Raw genomic sequence first — 13,688 nt, 5'->3', positions numbered from 1 at the left:
CTTGACAATATAATGTAATAGGAATAAGAGTCCTAACAATACCAGATATTTATATTCATACCATATCACAGGAGAACAGTACACCACTAGTGGGTAACTCGTTTAGTGGGTTGATAAAGTTGGCAAATGCTAAATTTTATGAAATGACAAGATTTTATTTTGATTGTTCTCACAGAATGTGTATAGCATTTGCGAGATTTCCGAATTATAATGTATGGTCTTAATTGGTATTTATACTGACCTCAAACTGTTGAAATGTGCTTGTTGGATATTTATCTCTATGTGATTTTCAAAGTGCTCATGTATTGCATTTGCCCATGTTCCACTTCTTCATCTTTTAAATGATGTCAATCCAACAAACACAGAATCTTAGTTTTGAAATTTCTTTCCTCATGATAATGTAGTTTATTTTTTCTCAATAGCAAGGTTAGAAAAAACAACTATAAAGTCTCTTCATTATTATTTTTTATTTTTAAAACAAACTAAAGCAAGAAATATGGAAATTAAAACAGAATAAGTACATTACACTTTTTTGTTTCCAATTTTCAAAAAAACCATAATTGTACATGTTTATTATATAACCGGTATTACATGACTTACAAATTTTAAAGCCAAAAACCAAACAATATGAGTGTCTTTAGAAATTCAGAGCAATAATCCTCTTAGGGGCTGGACATGAAGTAATCCTTATTCAGTAGCGTTTAAGGAGGAGGAGAGTTTAGCCCACTTACAAGTTAGGAGATTCCATCCTAAAAGGCTAAAACCAATTGGTGATAGGAGGAGTAACTCCTAATCTTATAAAGTGATTTATTCTCTCTTCTTTCTTTGGACACTCACAAGTGGCATTTAATAGGTTTTAACATGTTCTTAACTTGAGCGGATGCACTTCATTAGTTGAAAAAAATCAATAGACAAGATTCTTTCAATTCAGTAATGAAAAGAATACACTAGAATTGTGCCGCTCTCTCTAAATTACATGTAAGCATCTTAAATTGTTTAAGCACTATGTAGATTCATCATATACTGGCAGTCCACTAGTATACTATAAATGTATAAGATTGCTACATTCTTCGTTTTGTGGATATGCCAAAGCTAAGCTTAGGCCAGTTATAAATGTATCTTCCAACCTCGTTGAGAGATCAAATCCACCATTAAGACTATTTTGGGAGAGGAGAACCCCTTACTTTCCCCCATACTATCAAAGGGTCGAATCCACTATCTCGATTCGGGTTGCCAACAATAAGTTCTAACTCGGCAGAGCTTTTCATTTTATCTACGACCTTAAAAAGGTTAAAAATTTATGGATAATGATATCCATAATGGAACAAGGAGGAATTGTTGCCAAATTTTATGTGCATAGTTATTATTGATCTTTGAATATTAGGCTCGGGTATATCACTTACATAATTTTTAGAATAGGTGGTCTAAATTTAACATAGAATTAAACGAATCCAAGCTTATATCATCTTAACAAGTCTATTCCATCTCATTGTGAATTAAAAAAATATATTAAACAAGTCACTAAATGAATTTAGTTAGTCATTAAATGAATTTAATTAATCACTAAATGATTTAAACAATCTGAATACTGAATGGATTAATCTGGTCACTTAATAGACTAAACTAGTTAATTGTATTTATAAAAATGGTCCGCTTTCTTCTTAATACTACCTTTGTTTTTTTCAGTTGCAACGATTAGACATAAAGTGTGAGTAGAAAATGTCTAATCGTTGCAACCAAAAAATAACAAAGGTAATATTAAGCTTAGACCGTACCTAATTTTAAATTGAAAGTGGGCAGTCCGAGCCAACCGTAATACCGTATCACTTAACATGCAACATTCAAACCAAAGACATACCATATTGTGCAGTCCTACATTACAGACAAATTAAAGACATTCCTTTTCAATCAAAGATAAAAGAGCAGATATAACCAAACTACAACTGACAAAAGCCAATTTCTGTTTAAGACTTTCAACACCATTCAAAAGAAACCAAAAAAATTAATAGATGACTGTAGAAGAGTCCAAAAGATGAAATACACTGTTACAAATTTGACCAAAAGTATAAGAAATTCTAACTACGTTCTTGTATTCAGTTTGTTTATTCAAATTTTATCAAAACCATACCAACAAGAACAATAGTACTTCTAAGAATTACATAGATTAAAAAAAGTAATGGCTAACTTCAAGTAACCCATCAATAAGAAAGTAAAACAAAGGGTTAATAATTTCTTTGTTACAAGGAAGGGCTAATTATTTCTAATGAGTAGGTTTGGGATCAGAAAGATTTCCACCAATCTCCCAAGTCTTAACCACACTACAATTTCAAAGCAGATATATGAGGCCCCACTGAGGCGTAACATCAGCTTTTTTCTTTGAACAACCAACCAAATAAAAAGGTTTTGAGAAACAAGGGAAGACAGAGAATTATTATCAGCAACTTTTTTGTAAAATTTTATACCCAAGTTTTCTATGTAAATTATTCTCAATTGTGGTAAGAAGTGAGTATTGACTATTGATCCTACACCTCTTCGTTTTCTTTTTTATCCATTATTGCTATCTGAACCCTTTTCATTATCTTTTCATTCATGTCATTTCCGATTGAATTTTCAGTTATTATTTTTGAAAAGTAACCTCTTTTTGGAGATTGAAAAAAAAAAGTAGTTTCTCGTACTATCTTCTGAGTGTACAAGAATCAACACGACTAGGTACGTGTTAGACTCCTATTACTATTATATTATCTTTTTTTTTTTTTGGACATCGGTAAAACATACAAAAATACAAAAGAAAACTTAACAACTAACTACAGAGTGACTATTGGTATATGTCCTAGGCGGACATGATTGGCCAGTGCATGTGCCCGCTGCACATGTTGCCGAGTAGCTTTAATAATCCGACACCAGTGGAGTTGTTGTCCCAGGCAGCGAATGTCGTTGAGCGTCCAGGCAATTGAAATAGGTTGTGTGGCCTGATGCAGTAGACTCCGAACCAGTACTTCAGAGTCTGTATAGATCAAAATTTTACAATAACCACGAGCTTGAGCCCAAAGCAACGCCCCCAAACAAGCCTGTGCTTCCGCAACCAGTGCTGAGTCAGCATAAATGCAGCTTCCTTCCCCCTCCCTTTTATTAGGACTGACATGATCAACAACCCAGGCAATACCAGCGAAAGAAGAAGACTTCTTCAAGGATCCATCCACTTGTATATGTAACTGTGGTATCCAGTAGAAAGATAACCCAAAATGTGCGAAAAGGAACCCTGGAGGACCTGGTGCCTCCTTCAACAAACTAGGCTGAGGAACAGGATTAGACAGAAAGGTGAAGTGTTGTTGGACTCCTTTGTCCAGAAGTGAACGGAGCAAAGCAAGATCAGGTGTTATTCCGTTGAAAACCTTTTGATTTCGACCCTGCCAAATAGCCCATAAAGTAGCCACAAACAAGGGAAGACGATGACCATTATATCCATCCTGCTGGTAGAAATAGTGTATCCACGCAATGAGCCAATCTCTAAAGTGCACTAGGGGAGTTGAGTTTGAAATAATATTTAGTTGGCTAGTTTGCCACACTACCGTGGTGAGATGACAAAAGCTGAAGAGGTGTTGGCTTGTCTCAGGTGCTAAGTTGCATCTTGGACAACCATCTGAAATAGGCAGACCACGGTACGAAAGGTTGGCTGTTGTTGCTAATCCATTGTGGAACAATTTCCAGAGGAAAATTTTCCATTTTGGCATGATGCGCAATCCCCATAAAATCCGAAAGAACTTCGAATTAAGAGGGGAGGTCATGCTGTAAATGTCGATATGTCGAGAGAGGAGGTAGTAGCCAGATTTGGTAGTATAATGGCCCGATGTGGTAAACGGCCAAATAGAAATGTCATCTTGGATTGCGAATCTTGGAAACTCAAGAGTACGTATATCATGAACCGTACTACACTGAAAGAGTGAATGAAGCCGGGACACATTCCAACCTTGTCGGTGAAGCAACAAAAGAGAAGCAATGGAGACAGTAGCAGCAGTGCGAAGAGAAACATTATCCCGAAAGATGGGAATCCTCCCATGAACCCATCTCTCCTTTCCAGCAAGTAATCTAGAATTAGATCCAGTTTTCCAAACGTAATTTGTTAAGAGCACTTTCTCAGCTTGAATTAGACCACGCGCACCCCAAGAACATTGACTCCGCATAGGACGCAGTGTAGCTATCGATGAACCTGGGCCCAATGTTTGATCAGCAAATACTTTACTGATGAGGCCATTGGCATTCCTATGAATACGCCAAACTTTCTTCATTAGAAGGGAACGATTATGCACCGCAACACTACGTAAGCCTAGGCCCCACGCCTTTTGTAAATGCAAGAGATCCTTGCTTTTCAAGCAATGCCTTTACCAGAGCAATTTGACCAGAAGAATCGTGCCAGCATCGCATCCAACTTATTAGTGATTGTTGTGGGAATCAAGAAGACGGAAAGGATGTGGGCGATAGAAGCAATGAGGACTGAATTAATGAGAATTAATTTCCCAGCTTGCGAAATTGGTGAATGATTTCACGCAGTTATACGCTGAGAAATTTTATCTAATAAAAAGGTGAAGTGCTGAGTTTTCTTCCCTTGAATATCCACAGGAGTGCCAAGGTATGTACCCAGGGAATCTTTAGCCTCCAATTGCAGGATACGTTTGTATTCCTGACCCATGTCCTCGGAAACATTTGGGCTAAATTTAACAAATGATTTGCGTAAACTGAGCATTTGACCAGAGATATGGCAGAAGCAAGCAAGGAGGGAGGACACTTGCGTACAGGAAGTAGTCGACGCTTTAAAGAAAAGAAGGGCATCGTCAGCAAAAAACAGATGGGAGATAGAAGGGGCGTACATGTGAGCTCGAAAATCGTCGAAGAGTCTAATATCCGTAGCTAAAATTATCATGCGAGAGAAGATATCCATACAAAACAAGAACAGATATGGAGAGAGAGGGTCACCCTGGCGTAGACCACAATGGGAAGGAAAGGACTCTGTAACCTGTCCATTAACCAAGATGCGATATGTCACTGTAGATATACATTGACTAATCAACTGTATCCAAGGGAACCCATAGGCTTGAAGAACTTTTAATAGAAACATCCAGTTAACCCGGTCATATGCCTTATTCATGTCAATTTTGAGAGCCGCTAGATGAACATTACCGCGTCGATGTTTATTCAGAACATGGGTTAACTCATGACTGATCAAAATGTTGTCATCCATATATCGTCCTGGTATGAAGGCACTCTGATAGTCAGTGATAAGATCAGAGAGCAACGGCCGTAATCGATTGACCAGACACTTCGAAACACATTTATAAATTGTGTTACATAAACTAATTGGCCGAAATTGTGTCACATCCTCGGATTCTGTCCTTTGGCAACAAACAATCAGCGTCTGGTTCCACTCATGGAGTAAGAATCCGGTGGTGAAGAAGTGATTAACAGCTTGGAACACCTCAGTTCCAAGGGAAACCCAGTGATGTTTGAAAAACTCAGCCGTAGAGCCATCCAACCCAGGAGATTTTCCCTGACCAATACCAAACATTCCCTCATGCACTTCAACCTGAGAGAAAGGCCGAATGAGCTGTGTTGTTGTGAAAGAGAAAGATGAGGTAAATTTAACGCGAAGTACTAAATCTTGGCCTCATCTTGGACCTGGTCAGAGACATTAGACAACTGTGAGGGACCATAAGCAACCCTGAAGTGATGTAAAATAGTATTCACTATGGTAGGACCATCCTCAGTCCATTGATCATCTGCTGTCCGCAGTAGGTAGATATATGCTGATCGTTGTTTTTGTCGCATCCTATTATAGAAGAACTTAGTTGGTAGGTCTCCTATTTGAACATATTTGTCTTTAGAACGTTGCGACCAGTAAGAGTGTGCTAAAGCCGACTTATCCAACTCCTGCTGACGTTGGAGCATGAAGGCGTTACCTTGACGAAGAGAAGAAATATGCGTTGCATTGGCCGATAACTTTGCAGAAAGGTCTTTCCAATCAATTCCCCAAACAACTTTATGATCCAGGCACCATCGCCTAATCTTTGTGCGAAAGATGGAAATATGTTTTGTAAACTGGTACATTGTTGACCCAACTATGGGAATGCGCCATACAGAAGAGATAATGTGAGGTAAATCAGGGTGTAAGAGGCACCAATTTTCAAACTGATATGGCCGACGATGGATTTGGGGTGGCGGCTCTGTTTGGTAATAGATAGCTGCATGATCAGAATGCAGAATCGGAAAGTTTTTAATATACCCAAGTGGATATCTGTCATTCCAAGTTGGAGAAACATACACTCGATCAAGACATTCCATGATTAACTCCACACCATCCCTGTTGTTTGTCCAAGTGAACCGAGGCCCAACAAAGGGAATATCCTGTAGTTGCAGAGTATGCTTCCAATTGATAAACTCTTCCCATCCCCTAATAATAGTAGCACCACCCAACTTATCCCCATAATGATCAAGTTGATTTATATCCCCAATAACGACGAAGTCAGGATATGGCTCTAACAAATGTAACAGTTGATCCCATAATAAAGGACGAAATTCTTGGCGCGATTCTCCGTACAAAAACAAAACGTACCAGATCATTCCATTATTAGCTGAGATTTTACAGAAGATATAATTACAGCTAGAACTAAGTACGTTAACAACAAAAGGAGCCCACGATACAACAACCAACCCCCCGCTGGAACCTAGAGCATCTACACCTACTACAGTACGTGGTTTAGTACTATGTAACAAGGACTGTACATTCGAGAGAGAACACTTGGTTTATTGCAAAAACAAAAACATGGGCTTAACTGTAGCTAACAACCAGTGTATATACGGAATTATCGGGGCGTCACTGGAGTTCAACCCCCGAGTCAGAATTTTCCTCTCTCAAAAAAGCGAGAGCTTATCTCACTAGAATGTGAGGCCACCTGGTTATAGCTTTTGTTCTTATCTTTCTTCCTTTCTTCTGCGGTTTCTTCACCGACTCCAAAAACACTAAATTCCAGCTCAAAAAATGAATGGTCAGTGACACCTGGCCCACCGCATGTACACCGGTTGTCATTTCCTTCCTCATCCGGTAATTTTTCTCAACTCTCAATCCCCTTTCTGCTTATTTAAAGTTTTCACTGCACCAAAAAATTACTCGGTACTACCTTAACTCACTTATTTCCAACGTAACTACTGTAATAAAATCCCCTGTAAATTTCCCCACAAACTATAAATGCAAGATGAGTTTTTCTGGGCACCAAACTAGTAATAGTGAGGGCATGCCAGTTCGTTCGGTTCACAAAAGAATGGGTGTTCTTCTTAGTACGCCACCTTCTAACCTCCCACCTTTACCTAATATTGAGTGGTCTCATTCCGTGGTGGGGCGGTTTTTCGACTTCATTCCTCCGAACACTAGTCTAGTGGCTAATATTGTTAATAACCACTGGCATACTCGTGGGTCGATTCGTGTTTTGCGAACGGGGGTCTATTTCATTTTTGAATGTCAAGATCCGCGTGACAGTGCGGAGCTCCTCCGCAAGCATAGTACGGTGATTGATGGTAAGCTTATTACCTTTCGAGCTAGTTCCCCCAATCAAGTTCCCTCGAGTATTAATTTTAATTTGGCCACTCTTTGGGTGCGTATTCACAATCTGCCATGGCGGTTTTTGGAACCTGCATGGACGTCTCATATTCTGTCCCACGTTGGGGTGGTGGAATATGTGGACGATACCGGGCCGGGGCTTACACCGGAGGCTTTTTTGCGCGCAAAGTTATTAGTGGATTTGTCAAGGCCGCTTATACCTGGTTGTTTTCTGCCTTTGGGTGATGGTCAAGTTGTTTGGGTTTATTTTAGGTATGAAGGGGTGTTTAAATATTGTAAACAATGTGGTTGTGTGGGACATCATACTGGTCGATGTCCGATGTCTGCTTATGATGCACACCATTTCCTTCATTGTCGATTCACGGAGTTTGAGCATGATGGAATGACCATCATGTTTGGTCCTATGGGTATTCCACTCTACACCAACACTATTCGTGGGTTGCCAGATCGTTTTATTTACAGGAATGATCGTGTCGATTTAACCTGTCATGTGCCTGACCACGATCCCTATATTTTTGCTGAAAGACATGTTGATGTTCATGTTGTGGACTCGTCGGATGAGGATTATGTGGAGGTGGAAAGTTCTCAACCTTCGATGGAACCACCAAATTTACCTTCTCAGGCTAATAATCCCTCATCTCATGAGTCGGATCACCATACTAACCCTCCCGCCTCGTATTCGCGGGGTTCGCCCGACAGTGTCACTCAACTTCTTTCACCTGCCACCAGCAGCCACGAGGTGTTACCACCTCCTGGACGTCGCTTAGGTGGGGATGACATTATATATGGAAGAATAGGGGGATCTTTTCCCCTGCGAGATGGCCATGGGCCGTCGAATGCAGCCATTCCTTATTCTCTTTCTTCGGCCGTTGGTTCACCAGACGAAGGGCGAGCTAGGGGAGTTCGGTTTCCTTTTCGTCGCCATTTGGGAATTACTACGCGGCCTCCAACAGCCTTTCGTGTTAGCCTTGATCAGGAGGATATTTCTGCGCCTACAAATAATGAAGCTTCGGGTTCTGGTAATCCTTCTCCTCTTCGGGTTCCTTCTAGTGATGTTGGGACTCTTGAAGCATTAATTTAACAAGGGTGGTTTACTAATCCACCGCCAGACCCTGATGAAGCTGGACCTAGTGCGTGGCTACGCCTTCATCCACCTCCGCAGTCGGTTCAAGAGGATACGTCCTCCAACTCCGATGGACCATGTGGTGGTTCGGCACATCTTCGTGCCGTACATGATGGGCCCAAGTGTTTCTTTGCGGGAAACAAGCGTTGCATGGAACCTTTGCAGCGTACTTTATCAGTTGAGGGCATGGATGGTTTGGCCTTCAAGGGTCGTTCCAAGGATTGCAATGGGAAGCGTCAACGTTTGGCACAATGGGAAGCTAAAGGAGGCTTTAATGTAGGAGCTCATCCTGGGAGGGTTCGAGGAAAGGCTATCACTGATATATCAATGGCACGACATTTGGGCGTGGAACCTGGATTGGAAATTACTTCTAAGAAAAGGCAAGCTGTAACTTCAGCACCTATGCCTGCTGGCAAATGGATTTTCAAGAGGCAGCGAAGTACTGGTGGGATTTGCAAACAGACAACATGGATTACCAATTCTCGTTGGTTGTAAAAGTGGCTGACGATTCGACTAGGGTGGTGACTGTCCCAGACCAGTTACCAATTTCACCATGAACATCCTATTATATTATCGATAGAGATTATTATACCTCGTTTGCATAGCATCAGGACTTTGTCCTTTAGATTGTATAAATAGCTTTTGATGATTAATGAGAACATAACTCAATCTGACCAAATCTCAACAGTACTATATGAGACTATATACTTCACTAGTGGAGCAACTTACCAATTTCAATGCATTGCCATTGAACACTTTATACGTCTCAAGCATGCATGTCATGATACCAATTGAAATGGATTGACATCATTTATTTCTTGATATCTAATGAGACGGATTTGCCGTCTGGCTTTACTCATAATATACACCAAAGGTTTTACACTTAATAAGTGATTATACAGGGAGAAACAAATTCAAAATTTCTGTTTAGCTACTGAATAGTTATCATGAGTTTTATACAAACAAATCACTATGGTATCTACCTATAGCGGGATGTCAGTGAAACTGACCTTCAGATTCCCTCAGGCCCCAACAAGGAGGCGGCATCAAAAAAAATTGATATTCATCGCAACATTATCATGAGTTGGCAGCAAAGTGGTTGAAGATGGTCTCCAGAGTAGATTGACTGATGCTATATTCTGCTATGCCAACTCGAGTTCTGAAAGGGCAATTTTCACACAAGTTATAAGAAAAACAAGAGCTACAGAACAACTATAATCTGCCTTTTTCTTTTACCTGTTGCGTTCTATGTGACCGAAAGCATCAGCCAACGATATGTCTTCCCGAAATGGTAACTGCAAACGGAGAATTATCACATACCACTTAATTAGAAGCGGCACTTCAGGGAACAGATACACATCAGTGATTTTCTACTAGGCTAAACATGGAGAATAAAGAACTCTGAGGTCGGTCAGAAACAAATTATCAAAACGAGAGACATGGCAATATAAATCTTTGCAAGCTACAGCTGCTTCAATTAAAATATTATCTGTGGCAAAGTCAGGCTGGTCTGATGACAGAGACCAAAATTATTTAGGTCAAAGCAGTAGAATAGTCTAGCAGTGTGATCCTCAATACAACTTCCACATGCATTCAAGAGGTGGGCAGCTCTCCAACTCCAAGCCTACTACAAACTCTCACAATTTTCTGGATTCTTTTTTCTCTTTAATTCTCCTGTTTATATTCCCTCTTTACTTGTTTCCCAAGCTTCTTCTATTCACCATGTACAAGTAATTACCCTGGGTAGTTATAGCACCGTGGCATCTGGCTTCCTTGGATTTTACATGTACATTGTTTCATGATGGAAAATGCAGAAGGGAATATTCTAGGCAGGTAAAGCGCAGATACACATGATACAACTCAGGCAGATGAGAAAACAGGGGTGGCTGGAAACAGAGGATTTGTTGGATCCAAATATAGTTCCTTCAAATGCAGTTCACTAATGGTATGGTGAGAAGATGTGTCTCAGATCCCAACATCAGAAACGTGAAGTTGTGGGACATAATAGAATTTTTAAATGCAAAAATGCTAGAGAAACTTGTTATAAGAATGCTACGAGAAACTTAAAGGTAACAGTTGCATAGTGTCTCCAAAATCCCTAAGTAGGCAGACATGTAATGAATATGAGATATTGCAATAAAACAGGCAAAAGTCAACGGGCTCAGTTTTCTTTACATTCTGAGATTAGAGCGCAACTGCAGTATCTATACTCAATTGTGATGAGGTCAACAAGACAAATCAACTATACCACACTTATAGTGACAACTCTCACAAACTAATCACAAAAAACTTTGAAGGTAACCCAGAAATCCTACAGGATGTTCATTAAATGTAAGATTGAGACAACAAGTGAACATAAGGATACAGCCCTACAGGGCTAAACTTACCGATCTTAGAGACCATCAAAGCTCAATAGCTGATACTCCTCCCATCCCATAATATTTCCATGATTTATTTACTATCTTTGTCCCACAATATTTGTGAATTGGTTATAGTGGGATCGCAAAGGTAAAAAAGAAAGATAACAAAAAGGCGAAAGTTCCCAGTACCTGGTATTTGGCACTTAATCCATTGCACCCCTGGAAAGTAGCATCAGGAAATGATGATAGAATGAAATTCTCTATTACAGAAAGCTTATCCTTTGTCAACCACCATTCAGTGAACACCAGTAACGGAATGCCACCTACAAATACATAATCAAGTGAAAAAAAGACATCAGGCATCACTTCCTCTATACTTGTCATACCTAGAGGAAAAAAACTGATGCCTACAACAGGTAAGATAGAACTTCCAAAATCTAAGAAAGAGTTGAACTAGAAACTAGGTCCAGAAGCACCAGGACAAAATACTTTTGGATGTTTAAAACTATCAGAACAAGAATATCAAGCAAAGTAGAATATGGTGATCATCTATCTAGGATGTGATGTCGGCTAAAGTTCTGATGAATTACTCATAAAGAAAGCATATCATTTATCGGCTATCAAGAAAGAGAAAGCAGAGATGGAGAAAAGGGCCCATACCATCACGGACCAGTTGATCTGTTAGCTGTTCACTCAGTAGTCCATCAGATGCATTACTTGAATGTACTAAAGCCCCTACTCGTTCTTCATTGCCAAGCCAACGAGCTATCATCACAATCAAGTCCCTTGACAAGCTAATTTCAGCCACAGACACTTTGTCGAGTGTGATATCAACAGCCCCAATGCATGTCTCCAGGTCGCCGAGTAAGCTTCTCCGGTGAGATGGAACTTCAGCGAGCTTCTCTTGAATCATCAGCGACAGGGCTTCCAGTTGCTCAGAGTTTACTTCCGTTGGTTTCACCTGAAAGTAAAGGACACGTTTACAGATATTCTCACATGTTACTATCAGGTTGAAGAAATTTGGTACCTCCAGCTCAAGATGATTCCCAAATCGTGTCTTCAGATGCTGGGGACTTCCGATACATCGCAGCCTGCCCCCAACCTTCAATCACCAAATGTTAGAAAAGGAAAATGGTCAATAAAATCAGAAAATAGGAGGTGATCCCCAAACAGATTAGAATTTAATGCTTTAAATACCATTATTCCCATCCTGGTGCACAGTGCCTGTGCTTCATTCATGCTGTGTGTAGTGAGTATAACTGCTGTTCTCCCTCGTCTTGTGGACAGGTAGGAAATGACATCCCACATAAAACGTTTAGCTATAGGATCCATGCCTACGAGGTAAATTACACAAATATGGTTATATTTAGTTTAGCCTCCACAGTTAGTCGAGGAATAAAATTTCAAATATTTAAGTTTCACTTGTCATCCAGAATTAAGCAGGTGATCAAGAAAATAATAGCTATTTTTAAATAAGGAGGCTTGACAGCTTGAGTGTAGGTAGAGGATACTTGTCATCCAGAATTAAGTGCATAGCAGATAGCATTCACATGCTACAAAATCAATCTAACATAAGAGCGTAAATTTAATCATTCATACAGTCAACAAAATACAATATTAGTGGAACGTTAATTTAATTGAAATTCTCGAAGATTGAGAACAGAACTCTGCAGCACGAACTGAAAACATTACTATAGAAGAAAAGAAAACAGATAATTATCAGAAGCAGCAACACTTTATCCATTAAAGATACCTGTAGACGGCTCATCAAGTATGACTATAGGAGGATCTCCAATCATTGCAATTGCCACGGACAACTTGCGCTTGTTCCCCCCACTAAGGGTAAAAGATGGTTTGTTGACATGCTTCAACAAGTCAAATTCAACTACCTTCTCCATAACCACCTAGAAAATGATTGATTAGACTAAAGAAGCCCTTGATAGATTTATAATGATACACTCGAGAAATTTCATAGCAAAGTAAATATTTAACAGAAAAGACAACAGAGAGCACCAAAATTAACAAGTCAGGAGCAAACGCGTACTTTTCGGAGCTAAAGACAAGAACAACACATAAAGTAAACTTAGACTGAACTGCACAGAGTAGTCACAAGTATAGGCTCCTGAGCCATTGAAAAAATTATAAATAAAATGTGGTTTCATATACAAAAAAAAAGCTTCAACATATCATACTTTCAGGGAACATTTGAGTTACTTAATAACAGGATAACAGGAACAAAAGAGAATCATAATGGGTTCAGAAATATCCACGTCATACATACTTATAGGTAGAATGTGTTCTATAATTTAACATACCTCTTCAATCCGATTGTCAGGTACTTTTTTGATCCTTGCATAAAGCTCAAGATGCTCCCTCACAGTCAAATATTCTAACAAAGCATCAAACTGGGGGCAGTACCCTATCTGCTAAGGCAACAAAACTATATCAATTCTGTAAACACGTGTATGTAGGTCATAATATGTGAAAGGAAAAACACACACATTCTGACGCGCAGCCTTTGGATTTGTGCGTATATCCTTTCCAAATATAAAAGCGGTTCCCTCAGAAGGGCATTCTTCTCCTGCATAAGAAAATCACA

At 39.6% G+C, this 13,688-nt stretch overlaps 1 protein-coding gene across 6 annotated transcripts in view; it reads right to left on the bottom strand.

Moving 5' to 3' along the window:
* Nucleotides 1-9,508: 9,508 nt before the first annotated feature.
* The window catches only part of LOC104889365 (ABC transporter A family member 1), a 34,487-nt gene continuing 30,307 nt past the window's right edge, over nt 9,509-13,688 (bottom strand). For 5 of the 6 annotated variants that reach the window (XM_048641623.2, XM_048641624.2, XM_048641626.2 and 2 more), the window contains 8 exons: nt 13,591-13,670; nt 13,405-13,512; nt 12,843-12,993; nt 12,287-12,423; nt 11,750-12,191; nt 11,279-11,412; nt 9,966-10,024; nt 9,509-9,888 (listed from right to left, as the gene is read on the bottom strand). In XM_048641623.2, coding sequence (XP_048497580.1) covers nt 9,807-9,888; nt 9,966-10,024; nt 11,279-11,412; nt 11,750-12,191; nt 12,287-12,423; nt 12,843-12,993; nt 13,405-13,512; nt 13,591-13,670 — 1,193 coding nt within the window. In that variant the 3' untranslated portion in view covers nt 9,509-9,806. The remainder of the gene's footprint in view (nt 9,889-9,965; nt 10,025-11,278; nt 11,413-11,749; nt 12,192-12,286; nt 12,424-12,842; nt 12,994-13,404; nt 13,513-13,590; nt 13,671-13,688) is intronic. The other variant, XM_010674563.4, reaches the window with a different exon arrangement.

Source organism: Beta vulgaris, chromosome 3 (assembly GCF_026745355.1).
Source record: "Beta vulgaris subsp. vulgaris cultivar EL10 chromosome 3, EL10.2, whole genome shotgun sequence".
Classification (NCBI taxonomy): domain Eukaryota; kingdom Viridiplantae; phylum Streptophyta; class Magnoliopsida; order Caryophyllales; family Amaranthaceae; genus Beta; species Beta vulgaris.
This window is presented reverse-complemented; position numbering and strand designations above follow the sequence as displayed.